We start from the raw sequence: 24673 nt of genomic DNA, 5'->3' as shown, positions 1-24673 counted from the left end.
CCATGGGAACTAATATACAATTTTCTGAAAATCCCAGACACGAAAAGAGTATGTCCCTGGTCTATTCTCAGAGACAAAATATGTATCAAATCAGAACTCTGACCTCCCACACATAGAGCCCTCCCCTCTCGCAAGCGTGTGTCCAAATCTCTGTTGACCACAAACAATGGCGGTCTGTTGATCAAGCCTTTGATGACCCAGTATCACAACATGATACCTGGCTGTTATGTTTATTTCTCTGGGGTAGAACAAATTGATGTGACGTTAACTTGACCCATATCCCGGGGCATGATGGGAAGTGATACAGATACACGACCTTCACCTTCTAATGTAATGTTTTCTTAAGACTTCCCACATCACATTCACACATAGTTTGGGTTGTATAAACTTTTATCATTATTTCTGCTATTCAATACGCTGATTAAATACACAGGAATCTTAGGTGAGGAAAGATGAGGAAAACAATCAAATATCTTGGGATTCCATCACCACACACAGAGTCTGTTGGGACATCCACCTTGAACAGTACGTCAGTCACAACACCAAGTGCCAACACCACATGCAAAAGCAGCCATGGAAAATACTAGTGGTGGGACAACACATCAATACATCGGTGGATCGCGATTTCTTTTCTTCTTGATACAAGTATCGATCACAGCTGCACACTAAGTTAACAGTATCCATTCTTACCTGAAATGTTTTCTCTAATAAGCGTTACACCAAACACTAATTACTAGTGAAAATGAGTATTGAAAAGTAGTATTTTCATCCATTGCGCCATACCTGACACTGCCAACTCTTAATCATTAGTGTGCCAGGTAATTGGCAATCCTGGCTTACACACCATATATGAGTGAACATGCAAGTATCGTGATACGCATCGGATCGTGAGCAAGGTATCGTGATACATATCTGATCGTGAGCAAGGTATCATGATACGCATCGGATCGTGAGCATGGTATCGTGTTACGTATCAGATCGCACAGTTGGTGTATCATCTCAGCCCTAGAAAATACCTATAGGGTTTCATGGTACTATTACCATTGAGAAGGTTGCATGTACTGAGTAAGTATGGTTTTATGCCGCTTTCAGCAATATTCCAGCAATATCACGACAGGAACATCAGAAATGAGCTTCACACATTGCACCCATGTGGGGAATCGAACCCAAGTCTTTGTCATGTCAAGCGACTGCTTTATCCACTAGGCTACCCCATCGCCCCTTGCACATACTCAACCCATGTTGGGCATCAAACCCGGAGCTACCCTCAGCAAGCAAATACCTAAACCACTGCCCTTCACTGCTTTGTAAATAACACCTCAAAACTACAACCAACACTATTAATTATGGATAAGAAGTAAAGTTAAATGTTTGTTGTATTCCTGCTATATGAGAACAGCAGGTAAATAATCAAATCTGGACCAGAATATCCAGTGATTGACATTGTGAGCAACGATCCATGCTATCGGGATATGTTGACAAGCTATGAACCAAGTCTGCGAGTCTGACCATCTGATCCATTTGGACTCCTATTATGACCAGCATAGGATGCCGGAAACCAATTCTTACGCAGAACACTAATATCTTACACAATAATTAATAATTATTGAATAAATATAACTTGCTGCTACATATTTGATGAAGACCACAGATTTCATTTAATTTGTAAACATCAAAGGTTTGATTTTTTTTATTTCGGCGACACATCTATAGACATCAGAGGTTTCTTTCCAGTCAACTTTGCCATCACTCCCTAGCTCCATGAAGCGGAAAGACTATAAAGATTGCACATACTGCCTACCCATAAAACCCCAGAAAAATGTCTCCTAGTAGGAGGGAGCTTAACAAGATGGTGCTATAGTTATTCAAATGGAATTTTTATTTCCTGAACTTCGACCTCTATAACTCGTAAGTATTCAATTTGCGTTGACCTCAAGTATGTAATGCTTTCTGGATATCAGAACTCACAAATTTCACATACGCTGAAACCATGAATTGTAGTCCATACTGGTGTATTACACATGACCTGAATTAATGTGGTTCATACACTGAGACTGACAGTGTGGCTGGGCCACCATTATGTATAGGAGGTCCTAGCAGTGATGTAGATACACACTCAATGGCCCTCGTCACGATGACAGCTAATAGCCTTGAACTAACATCAGGAATGAAAAAACTTATTTGAACTAAATAATGGGCATTTAATACATATGAAATATTATGAGGTTTAGGATTAGGAAATAGAATGCTTTCATTATATTATCAAGATTAAAACAAGTGTAAAAGGTGGACAATGTTATTGTCTGGGTGTGCGGTGTGTGTGGGCTGGGGTTGGGGTTGGGGTTGGGGTTGTGGTTGGGGGTTGGGGTTGGAGGTTTGTGTGGTGATGGAGTTCTGCTGAATTATTGGCAAATGCATAGTATGAAAGTTACATTTCATCACCTGTACTCAAACATTACAAGTTTAATTTGCAGACTTACTTTAGACATCTCATAAAACTTGAAGGAAACAGGCACGGGGAGACGGAAATCAACAGGAGATTTGTCTCAGAATTGTTTTTTGTTTGTTGTTTAACGCCACACTCAGCAATATTCCAGCTATATGATGGCGATCTGTAATTAATCAAGTTTAGACTAGACAATCCAGTGATTGACATCATGAGCATTGATCCACACAATTAGGATACGATGACATGCATCATCAACCAAGTCAGAGAGCCTGACCACCTGATCCTGTTGGTCCCCTCTTATGACAAGCATTCTAACCCGGATCTTCACGGGGATTTGTCTCAGAAACATGATGTAGTTGATGTTAGCAGTCTTTGTCCTTTGTCCTCAGAACAGACTTGTTAATGTAATGAAGGTCTGCTATTCATACTTGACAGACAGCAAGTAACTATGTCACATTTTGACACAGTTGCTATCACGAAAAACAATCTGTGCCTTACATGACAGGCTTTAAAGTCCACTAGCCTGAACATCATCTTCAGTACATCTTAACCTGAACATGTGGACTATTATCTCGACATGTCTCGACATTGAACTAGTTTCAATGACCACAACACGAGTATATCCTGCCCAGAGACCAGGCAGCCGGCACCAACATTCCACTCATATCTGTGGCGGACTGAAGTGGGCCATACATGAAACACCTGTCACTATCTTGTCTACATCAGTCTGACAGGTAATTAACATGCTGATTCATGTGGCTAGTGTACAGCACAAGGTAACATTCTGTCTCAGGTACATCTGGACACAATGGAAACTTGCTGATGCAGGCCAGATGAAGATCTATGAAGGAGTCTGCACCGTGAAGTGTTTGTTTGTGTCTGCACCGTGAAGTGTTTGTTTGTTGGATGGTTGTTTACCGCCCCACCCAGCAATATTCCAGCGATAAATAATCAAGTCTGGACCAGACAATCCGGTGATTGACATCATGACCATCAATCCACGCAGTTGGGATACGATGACATGCATCAACCAGGTCAGCAAGTCTGACCACCCGATAGCCTCTTAAGACAAGCATAGTCTCCTTTTCTCGGCAAGCATGGGTTGCTGAAAACCTATTCTACTGAAAGTCACACACAGGCTAGTGGCAAAAGACAAAATAAATGACAGTCGCACCCAAGGCTAGATTGACTACTGATGATCAATAGTGCTGCTTTCTTCATTATGTTGTAAATACATGCCTTCACATCAGAATATTGTGTACCGGTATTACAACTCCTTCCATGGAGCTCTGACATATCCAACATGTCCTGTGTACCCATGAACATCCTGGCTACAGTCTCACTGACCATTCATCATGTCAGAACCATCACAACAGGTGCTTGTTTATCATGACAACAGCAAAAACAGGACAGAGCATCCAACAGGTGCTTGTTTATTACATGAATTACAGGCAGGCCGCCATGTCCAACAGGTGCTTGTTTATGATCTACTAAACAGTACAATGTCCAGAAGGATATGGTTTACTATGGACATGGTACATTATGTTTCTTAATGACCTTCCTGTGTGATATACATCTCTTTTATTACTGTCCAGGGGATATAGATGATGTTTAGCACCCTTCACAGGTCAAATATGAATCATAACTTATTTCTGTTGACAGAAAGCCGCTGGCAAAGGTTTTTGCCTGCCCCATGGTCCAGACCATTAAACCGCACAATACCAACTTGCACAAACAGAGGAAGAAATAATGTCATGTTATGTAAATGATAGAAACTTGGAAAACAGGATTGTGCAACAATTATGGAATATTCATTGCCAGCCGATGAACAAAAAGTTAAATTTCACTTTTATAGTTAACAATTGTGGTGTTGTACAACTGTTCTCTAATGGAATATATGGCAATAAATATTATCTTATCTTATCTTATCTTAATTATAATTTCTCAATTTAATAGCACAACATGACATTTTTCTGCCTGGGAACAGTGTTCCGAAACTCAATTCTCTCAGGCCATGAAATCGGATAACAACAACTTTCTTTGTACAGGAAAGCAACTGCACCAAGATGACCCCAGACCGCACAACTCTATCTCAACAGAGGTAAATGAGTAGTCAATGAGGACAATTACACCTTAGTCAGGTCTGACCACTGGTCAGCCACAATGAGGTGGCCATCATGACGACCTCTAGGTGACCTTCTTGGGAACATGGGCAGGACACCAGCTATAGAGTGGGGAGGCACACAAGTGATCAAACGTATGTAAACAGGATGACTATGTCATTAGAAGAACGAAATCTCCACTGGAATAGATAAATTTAACAGTACACTTTAGATGGGGAACATGTTCAAACACACTGATACACCCCAGTACGATTCCTTACTAAAACATTTACAACTCCAGAACTAGACGAACACTTAGTCCTAGACTAACATCTAGTCTCTGAAATGAATATATTTTACAGAAAAAAACAGTTGTTAAATTAAAGTTATAAAATATAATGAAAAGGAGCCCAGAGACTTTTTTCATTTTCTGACACAGCAGTAATCTTGACTTGCCAAACATTACAGACTTGGATATATTTTTTTCAGGATCTGTATGACAGACAAACTTAGTCCCAGAAATAAAGCTTTTATTTAAAACTACATATCTACAAAATTAAACACATAATCCAAATGGAGCCTAGAATAATGCTTAATGAGGCAATCTAGACTCGTCATGATTCACTGTGACCACATTTATCTTGGGAACACCTTCACTAAACAAGTTTTATTTAAGGATTAAAAGGTACTCATACCAGAAGGTTTAAAAAGACATGGCTACAAAGGTTTGTCCAATTTATTGTTATTGCAGTATTGTAAACATTTTAGCATAGCCCTGGCAAAACGTACTTAGATACATGTATTAAACAATCTGGTCATTCCTACATTGAAGTTTAATTAAGTTTTATCTTTATTCAACCATATGAAAAATGAGAAGGAATGGGTGCATAGTCAGAAAGAAATGCGATCATTAGTGACTTGTAGTGTAACCAAAGAGTTCTAAATAATTTTTATCATTAAACAATATATGACGTGACTAACCACGGGTCCGGGTAGTCCTGTGGGTACCAAGGTCCTACTCACTAGCCACCCGACCCAGGTACCCCGAGTTATCCGTCCCAGCTCTAGAACATGCTCACTGCATCTAAGCTTTATATATATACAATACCACACCACTAGTCCCTGCGTTATGGGTCATTTCTTGTCAGTTTCTGGTCTTGACATCATCAAACTGTGGTTTCTTCAAGATTATGTGCACATGTTCCTATGATGTTTTACAGCAATACAAGTTTATATAGTTAGACTAGTTTATGCAACTATCATGTCTATGTTTCAACTTTGATGAATTTAAGGGACTTTGGTTTGTCTGGGACAACTAGGTTATCATGTCAACATGCACCTGATGCAAGGTAACTCAAGTTGCTTAAACGGAGCCCTGATCGTCTTGAAGAGTCCTTTCTGAAGGTACAATTCATACAGGTTCAGGCCTCACACACACAAACCATGTTCCGTTGTCTGGCCTTCATCATGACCACAAATTAAAACATTATGACGATGTCACACTTCAGCTGATTATGAACCAGGAATTTAGTGGCCATTCTGAACACGCATTTTAACAACTAAAACTGATGCAACAATAGGTCATTATCAAAATTATAGAGATATAAATATCAGCCACAACATGGTTTATTAGGAGAAATCATTCGAATCAGAAGTAGTATCAACAGATCCTGATGATTTTTCATTAAAGGGACACACAAGTACAAGTGGTAAAATTACACAGATCATGTCCAGTGTCAAAGTTTTCTCACATTCTAAGTAGCTGTTTCTAGGGTTTAGCTTAAACTATTCAACCATATCTTGATGAGGACACTTACAATGGATTCAACCTCGATACACAAGTGAGGAGTCAACCTGGATTTTCTACATGAGTTGACGAACCAACCACAGTGCTACCTATCACCCACTTAATATCTGATGTAGGTCTTCAAGTTCATTCCTCCATTGATGAGTGTTACAGCCTAAGTGACATGTCGTCCAGCTCAACCGGTGTCACCAGGCCAGCAAGAGGGTGTACCCAACACTGACACAGACAGGGCTATTGCTGGCTCACTCAGACGAGAAAAAATGTTGTAACTTCCCAATTTGGAGGCCCAGGCATGTGGAGCACCTGGACCAGCATGTGTGTGGGCTGAGGCAAGCAAACAGTGAAACAGACTCACAAATGGTACACATATTTCACTGATTCAATCAGACAGGTGCTTTCCTTTGAACACTTTGAAACACAGCTACACCTGACCAGAGCTATTCAAAAACCTATTACTTATTATCTTCTATTATTAAATTCTTGAGCATGAACATGATGAAACATTAACAGTTTGACAATTGGTAAGTGTAGAGATAAAGATGTGTGGGTTATACGTCATCCAAAGTCTTTCCATTAATCAACACACCTACCACAACACCAAAGGCCTAGAAAAATCCAACAGTCTTTTGTAATGAAACTCCCTTAAGGTTTGCTGTGTCAGTTGGGAGAACTATTAACAGAAATGTTTTACCTTCAAAGAGAAGTGACTAATCACCAAATTATCCATTTCAGAGATCAAAAGATGTTTCCTGAATGAGATCATCAGGACAAGAATTTGCATAATGAAACAATGACTTCCATGGAGTAAATGAATTTGGTCAAGTTATACCATTGGTCATTGTGACATCATGTTGGTTAAGGAGTTCTACCATGGTCATTGTGACATCATGTTTGGCTAGGGAGTTATACCATGGTCATTGTGACATGTTGGTGAGGCAGTTATACCATGGTCATTGTGACATCATGTTGGTGAGGCAGTTATACTATGGTCATTGTGACATGTTGGTGAGGCAGTTATACCATGGTCATTGTGAAATCATGTTGGTGAGGCAATTATACCATGGTCATTGTGACATGTTGGTGAGGCAGTTATACTATGGTCATTGTGACATGTTGGTCAGGGAGTTATATCATGGTCATTGTGACATCATGTTGGTGAGGCAATTATACCATGGTCATTGTGACGTGTTGGTGAGGCTGTTACATCATTGTCATTGTGACATGTTGGTGAGGTTGTTATACCATGGTCATTGTGACATGTTGGTTAGGGAGTTATATCATTGGTCATTGTGACATGTTGGTGAGGCAGTTATCCCATGGTCATTGTGACATGTTGGTGAGGCAGTTTTACCATGGTCATTGTGGCATCACGTTCCTGAGCCTGTTAGCTATGTTGTGTTATACAATTTATTTTAGTGGAATGGGTATTACAACAAGAAGTCAGCCCCAGAGACTTGTGACAAGTCAGCCCAGTACCATCAGCAGTTTGTTCTGCCGCCAGTTGTCAGCCAGGTGTTAATGTGTCTATGTGAAGATGTGCAGGCATCCAGTTGGATTACCCACTGATCCCGAGGGGGTCACTGCACGGAGCCACTAGCTAACAGGGGCACTCAGTACATTAGGCACGGGCACTGTTGTTATCAGTCACAGCCTTTCTTGGTAGTTTCCAAGAGTTTTCTGTATTGTCTAAAATGATATCTGCTCCAGTTCTCTTTGAAACATACCCAAAAGACTACCAATTCCAACACAAATAACACTGAAATCAAAGCATTGATGGACGAGGCAATGTGACAGGGTTTGATCTTGGTGGAACTGCAAGGACACACTGATGGTCCAGATACTTGTGTGGGGACCTACCCCTGAGTGCAAAGGGGAGTATGTATGACTATATGTCTGATCATCATGACTACATGGACTATGTATGTGTTGTTATGAACAGCCAGGGATTCATCCAGGGTTCCAAACAGGCAAGGAATTTGGGAAATTATCAATATTTTGTTGAAATTGTCATTGAAATACAAGTCATAACCTTAGTTGTAATTATATAACATGACATGGAAAATTTGTATTTCCAGTTTTGGAAAGTTTTACCGACATGAGCTGCAGAACTTTGGCTGTATATCGGCATCCCAGCAAGTCTAGGAAATCCCTAAAAGCATCACCATACACATCACTAAAATGACTGCACATATTAATACCATGACCGTAGGTACCAATACATAGCATTGAATCCAAAAGACATATTCAGACAATTATCACATGCAAATCCCAATATTTCCCTTTGAAGGAGGCTGACCTACACAGTCAAGAGCCCTGGCAACCTTCAGAAGCTGGTTCCCACTTGAGCCACTTACAGGCCTGACTCACACACTTCCGATGCTGTAACATAACGCTGAGTCGAGGAATCGGCCATCGCTGACAACACTGAACACTTTCAGAGATGTACCGACCATGCAGCAGCCAGGCTGTCAACTTCACGCTGATGCCCTGGGCAATGCACTACATCACTTTCAACAATATCAAGATTTGATAAACAGTTTTTTTTAACCAAGAATGGTGTGCAGCCTTAGAAATTTGGTTTTCTTGAAACTAGTCCTGAGGACAAGTGACAACCTTTTTTCACACGTCGTCAGAGCCTGTAGCTTGTCCTGAACCAGACAAAACTGTTTACTATTATTACATTTTCAGTCAGTTTTATTCCATTCTAATTTGCAGCATTCTTGATTGGATCTTACTGGATTCCTACTCATCCTCAGCACAATTAAGTGAGTGAGTGAGTGTTTGGTTTAACACCGCTTTCAATATTATTCCAGTTATATCACAGCGTGTCAGCTTAATGTGGGAGGAAAGTCTGAAGTGATGCAGGTCTCAGACATTTACCGCTTCGGTGAAACCCCATGAGCACGGGTATGGTGCTGACAAACCTAGAAACATAATCGGGGCGAACGGGGATTCGAACCCACAATAATAGGTTTCTGCCCAAGGGACGCAACTCTGCACAGCAAATCGCGGCGCCTTAGACGACTGGGCCACCCATGCCCTCCAGTACAATTTTGTCTTGGGCTAGCAGACTAGTGGGAATTTTAAAGACTGATGTAGTGTGTGTTACAGTGCATACATTCTTGTCAATGTAAAAGGTTCCCTGTTTTGTCTTACCATGCTCACACGAGGCCAAACATATTTACTACTCGAAAGAAGTAAAAAGAACACCTGATTCTTTCATATTACTACAGCATATCTGTCATGGCATGATTCTTTCGTATCATTAAACTTAATCTATTATGTCAAATATATATTTGAACATTTTCCCCTTTTGTGGGTACCGGCAGCTACGCCAAACCATCATGCTAAATGATTGATGATGTTACAATTACATGATGTCAATCACTGGATAGTGTGGTCCAGACTTGATTATTCACAAGCCACCATCATAAAACTGGAAAATTGCAGAGTGAAGCGTTAAACACACACAAACAAGTATAGGTTAATACTAATGAAACAGTATTTGTTGACCAGTTAATGAAACCAGTATGTACGACCAAAACAGCAGCAAAAGTCATATCAGCGAAAAACATTTGTCTGTAATGTAGGTCACAATATGTGTAGTAGAGTGGTAGTACAAGTGTTTAGATCTTGATAAAGGGAGTGAAATGCCCCATAAATCAGACCCACTCTGGCCCTATCAGGAGGAGCTAGACACGTCACAGATAGGTTGGCAGCACTTGGTCCAGTCTGTAGGCCTCTCAGTTAGTCTGTCTTACAGACCCTGATACAAATACATCAAATACAGCCCATGCAAGTCTATAATGTTGGGCAAGTCTAGATTATTGCAGTATCAGGAAATGAAGAATCTCTGGGCTCCTTTTTATTAAGATAATTTAACAACTATTTTTTTTCTGTACGATTTGTTTATTTCAGAGAGTAGATGTTAGTCTAGCCTCTCAGTGAACAGTAACCAGCTTGATGCAAGGAGATAGGAGCACTTGAGGGGACTGGTCAAGATTTCATAAACTTGTCATAAATTTATCCATTACAGTCTTCCAGTTCAAACACTATCCATTCTCAGCATCCATTGTCACCATCCAATCACTATTTCGTAACCATTGAAAGCATGGGGTATCGGGCGTTCTATATTGGAATCATAGAGCCCAGTTCCACTGAGAGATGATAACGGTGTGAATGCCATAAGTCTATGGGGCATTGGGAGATTTCTTCATGCTGAAAGCATGGGGTATCGGGCCTTCTATATTGGAATCACCAAGTCCAGTTCCACTGAGAGATGATAACGATATGACTGTTGTAAGCCTATGGGGCATGGGGAGATTTCTTCATGCTGAAAGCAGGGGGTATCAGGCCTTCTATATTGGAATCACTAAGTCTAGTTCCACAGTTAGACGATAACGATACATCTGTGGGGTATTGGGGTCTGTCTACATTGACATCACCCAGCTCCTGTTCCACAGAGAAAAGATAACGAAACGACTGTTGAAAGTCTGTGAGGTATGGAAGATTTCTCAACACTGGAATCACTCAGGCCCCAGTCTACAAAGTATCTCAATACTATGTCCTAAGTCTATGGGATATTGGGGCCTTCTCAATACTGGTATCAATCGGCTCCTGTTCCTAATAGTGATCTCAACACTATGACTGTCATAAGTCCATGGGGTATTGCAGCCTTCTATATACTTGAATCACTCAGGTCCTGTTCCACAAAGTGATCTTAATGCTACGAAGTGTTGAAGTTACGATGATCTTAACACTAAGATCCCTATGTGGAACAGGATGCAGGAAGCCCATCACTGCCACAAATCAAACACTACGATCAACCTCCAGACGCTAGACCGCCATTCACACCTTCTTTATAGGCTGAATCACTGTTACCAGATCTAACAATCAGTAGATTTGTAACAATAGGCCTTGAACAGATCCATCCATCCATGAATGAATCACACTATATCCTATTGTCCTCTTAAATCTGTGCCAGCTGCTGCTTCAGAAACCAGAGACATGAGCGGCCACTTAATCTCGTCTAGGGTGTCAGGGTGCGCTTCTTCAAGGGGCTCATTCTCCAAATTCATACATCCAAATCTGTAAGTCTATGTTAAAGTATGGGAGTTACGATCGTATAAGCGCTATACAATCAGTTTGTGGAACGGTGACCAACATTAGTTCTTTATCAGCACATTAAGCAACCGATGACATAGCTTCACTGCTTTCTTTTCCATCAGAATTACATTTTATTACTGTAATAGTTTCATATATATATAACCTTTGATGGTGCTATTCCTGTCAGAGATGGAATGTTCCGTATTGGCTTCCTCACTGCTCTCTGATGCTGTGATATAACTGGAATACTGTTCAAAGCAACGTTAAACCCAAATCACTCAACCCACCTTTGACAGCCCTGTGGGTATCCCAGGACAGGACATAATAGGTCACCCAATGCTTGCACATCTACCCCACTTGTGAGGTCTGGAAGCAAGTCTATATCTACCCCACTTGTGAGGTCTGGAAGTATGTCTATATCTACCCCACTTGTGAGGTCTGGAAGTAAGTCTATATCTACCCCACTTGTGAGGTCTTGAAGCAAGTCTAAATCTACCCCACTTGTGAGGTCTGGAAGTATGTCTATATCTACCCCACTTGTGAGGTCTTGAAGCAAGTCTAAATCTACCCCACTTGTGAGGTCTGGAAGTAAGTCTCTATCTACCCCACTTGTAAGGTCAGGAAGCAAGTATATATCTACCCTACTTGTGAGGTCTTGAAGCAAGTCTATATCTACCCTACTTGTGAGGTCTTGAAGCAAGTCTATATCTACCCCACTTGTGAGGTCTGGAAGTATGTCTATATCTACCCCACTTGTGAGGTCTTGAAGCAAGTCTATATCTACCCTACTTGTGAGGTCTTGAAGTATGTCTATATCTACCCCACTTGTGAGGTCTGGAAGCAAGTCTATATCTACCCCACTTGTGAGGTCTTGAAGCAAGTCTATATCTACCCCACTTGTGAGGTCTGGAAGCAAGTCTATATCTACCCCACTTGTGAGGTCTGGAAGTAAGTCTCTATCTACCCCACTTGTAAGGTCAGGAAGCAAGTATATATCTACCCTACTTGTGAGGTCTTGAAGCAAGTCTATATCTACCCTACTTGTGAGGTCTTGAAGCAAGTCTATATCTACCCCACTTGTGAGGTCTGGAAGTATGTCTATATCTACCCCACTTGTGAGGTCTTGAAGCAAGTCTATATCTACCCTACTTGTGAGGTCTTGAAGTATGTCTATATCTACCCCACTTGTGAGGTCTGGAAGCAAGTCTATATCTACCCCACTTGTGAGGTCTTGAAGCAAGTCTATATCTACCCCACTTGTGAGGTCTGGAAGCAAGTCTATATCTAACCCACTTGTGAGGTCTGGGAAGTAAGTCTACATGTACAAACACCTTAAGTGTTCCCAAAACAGCCATCTCCTGTGGCCATGCTGCTAATGGCCACGAGGGACAGTATCCTCCCCCTCAGTGTTGACCAAGGGACAAGGGGTCACCCCAAGAAAGCCAGGATCAACACTAGGGCGAGATTCCCATACAGATGACCAATGGTCAAGTTACAACCAAGACAAAGACTCTCAACCATGTCACATTTCTAGGTAAAGGGATCTCTACAATGCAAGCATGCAGAGAAATTCAATGCCATTCTGATAATCCAATTATTTTGTCACTGTACACCAGAGGTGTGAGGTATATATGCTTTTCCATGTCCGTCTTGACAGGTTTGGCTGTCAGGTGTTAAATTACACAGCACCTTGTACAAATGATGGACAGCTGTGAACTGAATGTTGACAATCACTTTTAGCTGAAACATTTCAACCTCAGATACTAGGTATACCATCTTGCCTGTTAATAAATCATATATCCTCATACCTCCAGTGCCTGTTTATAGATCATACATATGTGCAATGGTGGCCGTTGATAGACTACATATACCTTGGTGGCTACTATCCTATGGGAACTCCAGGTCAAAATAGGTTCCAGTACTTCCTGCTGGCAAAAGCCAAATGAAATGGTAATTGGCTGGTCAGGATCTCTGACTTGACATGCATGAAATTCAGAGCTCCAGGAAACTTTTTGAGCAATTGAATTTTTACTCACAGGTTTTTTCTATTTTAATTGCGTTATTACATTTTCATTGGGTAACCAATATCTTTTCACTCATCTATTCATCACTCTATTGGGTATTTCCCAAAATTAGTGAAAACATTTTATAATAAATGAAATAATGTTTTAGATGTATATAACTGTTCTTGATATTTAGGCTTGACTCGGAAAGTAAACTAGTTCGTAATTGTGTTTCAAAAATTAGCTCCTTTATTGCATGCTGAAGAAACTTCATTGGGTATTTACGGGTGCTGTTTTAAAACATTTGAGTTTTTCATTTAATGCATGTGTTTCTGTATGCAAGTTAATTGAAAGTAATTGCATTTTAAATTATTTGAGGGGGGTATACACAAATATGCTGCTTATCTGTAGCTCTGTAATTTTATCCCAATGGAGCGGGTCATTGTTCACTCTTTCAGTCACTGGTTTTGTGGGTCCAATCTTTATTATCCACAGGTTTCTGTGACACATCAGACTCCTTGCTGTCACATATTGCTTACGCACTCATTATTCTGTGACTATGTATATAAAGTTGGCTGTACTGTGACAATTTATTCCATGGGAAGCTGGCTGATATGGCTATGAATACACCAGCAGCTACCAGCAGCTACCAGCAGCTACCAGCTCGCCAACAGATGAGACAACTGGGGCAGATAAGAGTTCCCTACACTGACCCACATCCCATGCCTCTACCAGACAATAAACAGAGAAACCCACATTCATATCTATTATACAGCCCAGCATGCTGTTATAGGGAATATACCACGGTCACTTTGAAATTAGTCACCCAGTAAGACTCAAGAACATCTCAAAGAGAAAGTCGCTTGACACATCTTTCTTCAGTTAGATGGTTTAATGGACAATGTCACAATGCCAACAATAGCATTGGAAGGGTCTTCTATCTTTATCCAAAGAAACTTGTCTACAGAAAGTGTTGCTGTATGTCATAAATTATGTCTGCTAAACATTGATACTTAGACGAAAGTATTTAGGCATTACAACACAGTGCCTGAAATCTCAAAATTACTGATGTTGCCTTGCTATGGAGGATTGTTCCATCATCAAAATGAAAAAAAAAAACCAACATATTTCTATATCTGATTGAATTAAACCAAATATTTGCGTATTCTTGCATAAGCAATTTACAAAGATATGTTTTCCAGGAGCTTGTCGTCACACCTAAAAGGGGGCGGTTGGGTAGCCTAGTGGTTAAAGCATTCGCTCGTCACGCCAAAGACCCGGGTTCGATTCATGACATGGGTGAAGCCCATATCTGGTGTCCCCTGCCGTGATATTGCTGAAAATTTGCTAAAAGTGGCGTAAAACCATACTCACTCACTCACACCTAAAAGCCCTCATATTTTTCAAGATGTCAAATTGTCAGTGTGAGTGTGTAGGGCTTTATGCTGTTTTTATCACTATTCCATCAAAACAACGATGGGGGACACCAAAAAAGAGCTTCACAAATTGTGCCCATGTGGGGAATCAAATCTGTGCCTTCCGCATGACGAGCGAATGCTTTAACCACAAGGATACCCCTCCAGAGAATTGTTAATGTTCACTCTGACCCAGCCTCTTCAGAAACTGAAACAAGGAACACTTGGCGACGTCGGCAACCATCCAGAAAGAACATATATCAAAACGTTCACCACAATATATGATCAAAAAGCAAACATCCATAACATCAACTTTGATCCATTGATAGCATCTTAGAAATGCCACTATCTATTTTTCAACGTATCAATACATCTCTCCTTAAAGACTTGCTCTTTTTCAGGTGACGATGTCCCAACTTGCCTAGGGGGGTAGTACAGTATCCAGGATTACATTTGAACAGGCTATTACAACCTAATCTGATGATTACCCTGTCCCCCATCTAACACCACAGAAGTAGGTTAATCGGGCTCAGGCCACAGAAGTTGGTTAATCGGGCTAACAACACACTGGGCAGTTCTGTTGTTAACCAGGCCTCAAAGTTAATTTTTTACCAAGTAGCCATATGGCTACAAGTATTTTCTTCCAGGTACTGAGGTAGCCTGTGGTAAAATCAAGATGTCAAGCCTATATTGTAGGTAGCCAAAAGCATTTGAAATTATCTTTGTAAAATAACTATTATACTATAAGTTACAGCACTGGTCTTGAAATTGTATCTTAATGGAAACTGTACTTGAATTTTGTTACTTGTAACTTGAACAATGACGCAATTTATGTTACTAGATTATGTAGGAATATCCTCGCTTAGAAGGAATTATTTGCGAGTAAAATTATTAGCAGACGTGTTTTCCAATATCAGCTGTTATTTATTATTGTATCTACAGATGTGTAGCAATAGAATTCAGTCGCCACAAGATAGTCAAGGTAGTCATTTGGCTAACTCTGAATTTTAGACAGTAGACAAACTGAAATTTAGGCTGCTTGGCTACCATTTTAGTCGCAACTTTGAGGCCTGTTAACCCAGGTCCAAGATTCATGATTGATAGATTCTTCGGGAGATAAATGACCCAATTAGGCCAAAACAAATTGTGGTTCCTATTTAGGCAATCCCATAAATGTAGGTTTGTTTGTGTCTTTTACTCATTTGAAAATGGTAGTTTGTAGTACATTAGTAAAAGCCTACTTCAAGTGAGGTTTTTCGTTTGTTTGTAATGCCTCACTCAGCAATATTACAGATATATGACAGCGGTCTGTAAATAATCAAGTCTGGACCAGACAATCCAGTGATTGACATCATGAGCATTGATCCATGCAATTGGGATACGATGACATGCATCAACCAAGTCAGCGAGCTTGACCACCCAATCCCATTAGTGGCCTCTTACAACAAGCATAGTCGCCTTTTACGGCAAGCATGGGTTGCTGAAGACCTATTATTAAATGAAGTGAGTGAATGAGTTTAAACCCCGCTTTGAACAGTACTCCAGTTATATCACAAGATATGAAGATAATGGCCTAGTGGTTAAAGCGTTCGCTCGTCTTGCCGAAGACCCGGGTTCGATTCTCGACATGGGTTCAATGTGTGAAGCCCATTTCTGGTGTTCCCCGCCGTGATATTGCTGGACTATTGCTTAAAGCGGCGTAAAATCATACTCACTCACTCACTCACTCACTGGTTATCTGTGGTGAAACACAACACAGTTACTTTAATAATCACCAAATGGAAAGGAAAGGCTCAGGAGTCTTTAGGATGTTTTTAAGATATGATTTTTTCAAATATTAACATAAGCAAGTCTTTGGCCACATTGGGATACAATGCAATCTCATTAAAATCAGATCTTTGTTCTCGCTATCGCTAAACATAGATCTGAGGACATCCCATTAAGGGTCACGTCAGAACGACCTTTCTTCCAACCAATCAGAGCGTCGCTTACCAGATCATGAAAGTGAAATGGAATGTGTTTTCTAACCATGCACCACGAAATATTTAACAGAGGGTATTCCGAACAACAGTTACGGGTTTTAAGATTATACCCTTACAATCTAGGCCAACTGTAAGCCATTCCAGAGTGTTCTTCTTATCAGTTTTAATTTTTTTAATCGAGAATACAGCAAAATATGTTTCGAAGAGCAGTCGCCAGTTTAGAAATATTCAAGCAATATCACTGTGGGGAACACCACATTGAGAATCAAACCCGGGTCTTTGGCAAGATGAGCGAAAATGCTTTAACCAAAAGGCTACCTCATGTCTTGCAACATTATCAAGTATATTTCTTACATTGATGATAACCCTTCTTCAAACACAACGTTTTATAAACATGCTAAACAGTAACACAAGTGAAGGCAAGACTACCTTGTATACAATGCCAAAACAGGAAATATGCAACCATAATATCTAACATTCAAGTATTTAAACTCTGGAAGAAAACATCCTGCACAAGCACATGTAGAGGAGAGATCTGGCCACACGGACTCCGATGTCTATCCCGGAACCTAGGAGTAGCCTGGGACCTATACAAGCCATCACCACCACCAGCTACAGGAAATTCTGCAGACGTTCTGAGCATGAGAAAACTCAAGGCAATCTGTGTGGAGGAAATGCTATCCTCCAGCAGGAAACAAGCTTAGTCCATTCATAGGGATTGTGTCCATGTATTCATTCAGCTATTTCTTTGGCCAAACTTCACACACTTGCTTGAGTGGATCAACATTTCTGGGAAATTGTATCAAGTTGCTGGTTTAATTTTGGGATCATGACAAGGATATCTTCACCAGCAATGAAACATTTCTTTTATCAATGCTTCTTTGTTAGGGTAGCCTAGAGGTTAAAGTGTTTGTTTGTCACCTGCAGAGCCGGGTTCGATTCCCCACATGGGTTTAATGTGTGAAGCCCATTTCTGGAGTCCTTGACATGATATTGCTGGAACACTGCTAAAACCTGCATAGAACTAAACTCACTCACTCTTTACACAACTGAATCTGGCCTGCATGACATCTGTACAATACACATATTTCCAGACAGTGACAGACTTATAACAAGTCAAAAAGACAAATTTATTCATTATTCATCTTTATTCATGAACAAGTTTTGAGCATTAATACGATTATGTAACAGGTCTGAAAAAAGTTGTCCGAGGCAAACATGGGCATATTTTTAAATGTCAGGACACTCACTACGTGTTTAACAGGTTTAATGTCAAAATATGTCACAAGTCTGGATTAGGGTGCTCCAACCTCGGCAATATCAGGCATGAAATACAAAGCAATATTCCCTGCTGTGTCCAGAGCATTGCCAAGTTGATGGGTGTCACACACTTGTTTATCACTCTCTATACCATGACAGACATTTGTCTCAACACAGGGCCTGTACTTCTTTCATTTGAAATATGCAAATTCACTTCAAGTTTACTTTCCAGTTGTATTTTGAGGACATCAACATCCATGAGATAACATAAACAGGGTATTAGTCATTTAAGTATCTAGGTCTTTATAATATGTCAAGGAATATTATAGACAAGAACTTCTTTATTACACATGCACAACGTTGCAGGGCTTGTAATTTTTCATATCCAACTTCGATACGACTCAAGTTTGTATAATGATTCTAATTATTTCCTCTATTTGTCATATTGATAACTTAACCATCCTAACGTTTGGTTAGATCTGTATATGGCTAGAGTTTAAATGATGAAGCAAGCCCCAATGAACAATGCTGAACAGACACAACTGAATTTTCATTATAAAATATTTCACTGACACAAAATATTTTCTGGAGTCCATCAGTGTGATTGCTGGCTGTAGTGTTCACACTTTAGGCATACTTCTTTTATTTTCCTCAAAATCTGTTTTTTTAAAACATGAGGCAAGTGGTATTTTATTTTTTATATGATATTTTTTTTAATTTTTTTTTTTTATATATTATATTTTCTAATTAACAAAGTGTCCAAGGCATAAAGCTTGAATTTTGAAAGGTTTTTGCTTATTTTGTATTTCATGAAGCGAAGAAAGAAGGAACACACATGACCACTTTCTTTGTCTGCAGGGACAATAAAATAATGTGAGGCAGGGTGTTTGGTAGTGAGGGATGTAAAACAAAAGAATATCTTAACATGGCCTTATTGCGTAATTGGGCCTGCTGACAGATAATGATATGATAGTGGAGTCAAAAAACTTTGGACACTGGTCCAAAGACCAAATCTAGTACAATTTGTTTTCATCAACAAAGCTAAGAATAGCCTTACAGTATAGAACTTGACATCTACTGGGAATAATGTCAAAAGAAAAATTCGGGCTAGTTAAGTCAAACGTTTCCTCCAGACCAATAATGGTGATTTGTATGACAATATTTCATCAGAATGTGGTTACACCTATCAATACATATATTACAACCATGTCTATGAAACATCCAACCTTTATTGGAAAGGGTAACCCTACACAATCTGTTACATGGGCTGCCTGTACATTAAGTTCAAAGACACATAAACATCAAGGATGTATCTTGACATGCTCAGAGGCAGATTCGCAAAACAATATATTCAGTAAAAATTCTCAAATTGGAATTAGAAATTTCCCAAATCATGATAACATAATAACTAATGTAATGGCTTTGTTCATGTGACGTGTACCCCATTCAGAAATTTGAGCAAACTAACTAAAATATGTTTTCCCCAAAAATTTCCTGTCAGGGCACTTATTGGAACACTATATAAATCCCTGGTAAGTGCATTGAATCTATGCGTATAAAATCTATTCAGATCCTGCTGACAACACTACATCGGATATGATTCATGAATGAATCCACCACATCGGAAATCCACTTCCAATAGGAAACAAATACTTTAACCACTGTCACCACAAGTATGCAATATAAACAATATCCTCATGCTTGAATGTAAACACTGTTGTTACATGTGGCTCTGTGAATCACCAAGTCCTAACATGTGCTAAACATTGAAGGCTGATACATCTCATGTATACTTCTCAGCGCCTAAGCGATGCAATATGTTATACTGTTGCACAATTTATCACCTTGATAATCAGCTGGGTACTACGAAAATTATGCAACATGAATTTTTAAGTCTTTGATGGGCATTTACAATTTGTCAATACATAAAGACTTGAATTCTTTCATGGATAACAACTTCTTTATTCTTTGTATACTGTTACAAAGAATACAGAAGCTATCCTTAAAAAACAGCATGTCTTCATGAAGTATTAAACAATAAATGTTTTTACATGGGGAATATGAAAAACAATACATTAAACAAAACTGAATCTTGCTTGGGGTAAGAAATTATTATGTCATTGAAGTTAAGTAACGATAAGATGTATGGATGAACAACTTTATTAGAATTAGGAGGGACATTTCAGAGTAGGTTCTAACACTGATATCAAGCAAGCATATATCTTATCCTTACTGAGTATTCCCAACTCCTAAATGCCTCTCAAAGAATCAAACCTTTAGCTGCTAAAGCTAAGGATATGAAAAGGACCTCTAGACACTCATCCTTAATTTCTAACACTGTCTTTACAAACTAGCAAGATCAGAATGTTCTAATTTCTTAACTCATCACACATGTAGGAATATTTCTACTGGTCTGATGATCGTGAACAAAGACCACCTCACACTAATGTATTAACCAAACTCTCCACAGATGGTACTGCATCAAGCACTGTAAATCAACTCCACTGAATAGGTCACTTCCTGCAAGAACAAGCCTAGTCTATGTGTGTTGGGTTAACACAACTTTGAACAGTATTTCTGTCATATCACAGAGCATAAGCCTGACGTGGGAACAAAGCCTAAAGTGATGTACAATCCTATTCTGACTTTGAAGCATTCTTCCAAGAAGTTCTGATATTTGCATATAAACCACCAGTTGCATACATTTCATAGTCCCCATCTAACACTCTCCAGATGGCTTACAGCAGCTCGAGTCCCCCACCCCTGGAAACTTTAGTCTGGCTTATCTCTTCTTCAGTAGCCAGGATCCTGACCCCCCTTATCGGTCCCCTCTCCCCTCCTCTTAGAGCTCCCCCTGCTTAATGAATTCCCCACCCCCTCCACATGATGTGTCAGAGATAAAGTTGGGCCCAGGGCTCTGGAGTTAGATTTCAGATTCTTGTGACGTTTACATAAACAGTAGACTGACACAAAGTCAGCTGTTAGGAAACATTGTTTCTTTGTGTTCCACTCTATTTCAATGTTTCAAGATAAAGCAAATCTGGAAGTTATGTAAAGTTATGTAATGTTATCTCCTATTTTCAAAGCATAGATACACAGACTTAAAACAGATCCATTCAGCTGCCTGACACAGTTTCTGGAAAAATATTGCTTATCCAACATAATTCCTTCACCTCTTTAAAACGCTTTCAATGGAAGTATTACTGCCCGGTATGTATGAAATGTGTTCAGCTCACATGTACTGACGAGGCGATCAGCCATAATACATAGCGAATTGCATTACAAAATGTAAAATGCATATGGATCATTTTCACATTACAAAACTTGCTATTGTTGCAAGTTTGTCTTTCTCTTCCCCATCATATGGTAAGCCGTCCCCCTTAAAAATATATATATAAGTAAAAGGATTGAGCTGCAATGCATACATATATAACTTCTGGAGGTGGAGGTGGAGGGGGGGAGGGGGGGAGGGGGGGGGGGAGGAATACAAGCAGAGTCTTTCTCATGACATATTTCTTTAACACAGCATGTATTGAATATATATTGTACCTAGTTTGTTTTTTTATAAAATTATAAATTGAAGTTTGCTCCAATCACATTTGACTCTTTAACTTATCATAACATCAGTGTTATGATAGGGACCTTTATGTGTCTACGCTTAATTTTGAACTCTGCATACATCATTTAGCAGCTAAGCTGGACTTCAAACAAAGCATTGCATGATAACACATCTATCTGACACAATTGTGACAGATTGAGTTTGAAACAAACACGAAACCAATCTCAAATTGTTATATTTATGGACTGAAACTGTGAATTTAGGGTTGAGTCAAAACAACTAATATTCACCAGTTTCTTTCAGAGGGAAGGGAAAAAGCAAAGTTAAAACAATGTTACAACAATTAATTGCTAATAAACATGCTTTTCCTTATCCAATACCAGGAGCCATTAAGTCCAGTACATGCATCACTGCCTGTATACAATACAAAGGGTGTGGAGAACACGGAGGGCTTAGTTATTATGTAACTCACTGTGACCTATTGCACCTCGCTCAACTGATTGTTCCTTGAGTGTGGCAAATGAGCATATTGAAACTGGCATTTAATTGGGAGGATTAAATTAATCACTTGTTATGTATCATTTCTGTGAACTTTTAGTTTGCTTGTTAACATGGTCAATGATCATAGGTAATACATACTTCAGCTATTATAAAGTTTAAAGTATTTTTTATTCATGGTACAAAAATATTATAGAATTTCTCTTGTAATTTAAGCCTATAATTGAAGTTAGTTTCTGATAAAAGAACTATTACAAACTGAGCAATAAATATTATCAATCATAAAACTGCTTAAAATTATAAAAATAATTATACATTGTATAAAGAGTCACAATTAAGCCTTGAAAAAAGTGTTACTTTAATCGTGTTAATACTTGCCAACAGAAAAAGCAACACAAAAGTAATGCAACTTTCTTTTCTCTTTCGTTTAAAGTAACGAATTCTTTTTATATTTATGGCTCAGATATATAACTATAGTTTCACAAAATTAATACCAAAAGCGTTCTCACGACAGTAATTAAAAAGTTATGTAACTTTTCATTCTTTTCTTAACTTTTTTTTTTAAATAAAAAAGTGAAAAATACAGGGTTTTTTTAATGATTGGTACAAATATAAAAACTTCTTTGTGCAGGAGATAATGACAAAAGTACTTACTGAGGCTGAGCGTGAGGTTGACAAATTTAGGGTACTGAATATCCTCCAGCATCGTCTCTGACTGCCACCACGTCCAGTTGTAGTTATTGTTGAAATCTGTCATAAACTCGGGTGGATGGTTATACCCGGGTCGTCTGGCGTCACAATAATAGCAAGACTTGGTAGCTCCCGTCACTCCAGTTTGCAGACAATATTCGTTGGTGGAAGAAACTCCGCACGTATTACTGGCGTCCACCGGCAGACCGAAAGCTGCGTTCACAAACTCAGGCATACAGCGCTGAGCCCGACCCTGGCGATCATAACAACTGCTTCTGCCTCTTGGAGGGTCCTCTTGGGCCTCGCAAGTCCTCATCAAAAGTCCCAGACAGATGGCTAAAACAAAGGAAACCATCTTCCCTCGAGTATTTCCATTCGAACAACTTTTCAAAGTTGTCTGTCGCAACCCGGCTGCACTGTACGCCGCCATTGCTCTCTCACGACCAAATCACCACTGCATTGTGGGTAAAGGGGGATGTCTTTTTGCTGAGCGAAGGCTTAGCTGGTATACCGTAAACCTTCTTCGAGGGATCACGGCCTAGTTTGTGTGCTCCGGTTTGTGAAAGAAAACTAGGCACGAAATTGAGCGATGGTACTCCAGGGTACTTTACGTGATTGGCTAGTGACGCAACTGTATACGGGATATCACCTACACCATATACACATGAATCGCTCCACCGCCTCTGTGTGATGTTCATCTTGTGGATGCCCTCTGGCAAGGATTAAGAGAAATTAATTTGTTTTATGTCGTAAGAGAAATTCATTTGTTTTATGTCGGAAGTGAAGTTACTTTGTATGTCGTGTTAATTTAAACAACTTAACTATTGTTTGGAGATAAATAATGAAGTCAAGTTTAAAATTAAGTTCATCAAATCTGTCGGGGTAAAAGTACGTTTAGTAGTAAGTTTCAATGTGATTTTATATGTTAATTGGTATGAAAACTGGATTTTTTTCGTATGTAGAATCTTTCACAAATGTTTACCGATTACAGTAAACTACGGTTATAACGACCACAAATTTTAGCTCGTTATAACCGTAGTTCGTTATAAGCATATGTACAGCATATATACAGCAAATGTACGGGACCCAAAAAACAGTTCGTTATATCCGCCGGTTCGTTATAAGCGTGTTCGTTATAAACGTAGTTTACTGTAATTAATTAAGTAGTCTGTGTAATCAAGTACATATATATAGTACTTGTTTGTTGTCGGGTTCCTGGTTTCAATTACCAACTTAAACATATACAATATGTGTTGCTCATTAAATACAAGTTGCGTGTTATAAAGTGACACACATTAAGCTGAAGTTGCGTGTAACAGTTGAACATGAAATGGTTATGAAATATGAAAGTTTGAACATTGTCAAAATTGACAAAAGACGAATATAATTTGCAGTCACAGGCAACCAGTACCAGAAGGAAAAACAACACTGTGAGTGGATAAAGGCTGCACTCAAAGAAAGGTCCATGGATGTGTAGTATCTCTATCCACCCAATAGGCAAGTCTAGATATGTGGACAACTATAGGGACAATTTGTTCTTATTATTTACATCATCTGCAACTTATGACTAAAACAAATAACTATTGCCTTGGAGACTTGTGCAAGTCTAGGCCACTTCTTGCAAGTTAAGATTTAACACAAAAACAGCTTTTAAAAAAGGAGGATGCATTTTGCAATTTTAGCAATTCGGTTTCAGTAATCGTGCAATTAATATATATTAATTGCACGATTACTGATATATATATATATATATATATATATATATATATATATATATATATATATATATATATATATATATC

At 39.2% G+C, this 24673-nt stretch overlaps 1 protein-coding gene across 1 annotated transcript in view; it reads right to left on the bottom strand.

Moving 5' to 3' along the window:
- LOC139459774 (laminin subunit gamma-1-like) overlaps nucleotides 1-23315 on the bottom strand; it is an 87468-nt gene extending 64153 nt beyond the window's left edge. The window contains exon 1 of the mRNA XM_071241438.1: nucleotides 22836-23315. Within this exon, the coding sequence (XP_071097539.1) occupies nucleotides 22836-23301 (466 nt within the window). The 5' untranslated portion in view covers nucleotides 23302-23315. The remainder of the gene's footprint in view (nucleotides 1-22835) is intronic.
- Between the last annotated feature and the right edge of the window lie 1358 nt (nucleotides 23316-24673).

This window comes from Haliotis cracherodii, unplaced genomic scaffold (assembly GCF_022045235.1).
Source record: "Haliotis cracherodii isolate W230 unplaced genomic scaffold, xgHalCrac1.p SCAF_13, whole genome shotgun sequence".
Taxonomy (NCBI): Eukaryota; Metazoa; Mollusca; class Gastropoda; order Lepetellida; family Haliotidae; genus Haliotis; species Haliotis cracherodii.
The sequence above is the reverse complement of the archived record's forward strand: the minus strand, read 5'-3'. Positions and strand labels throughout refer to the sequence as shown.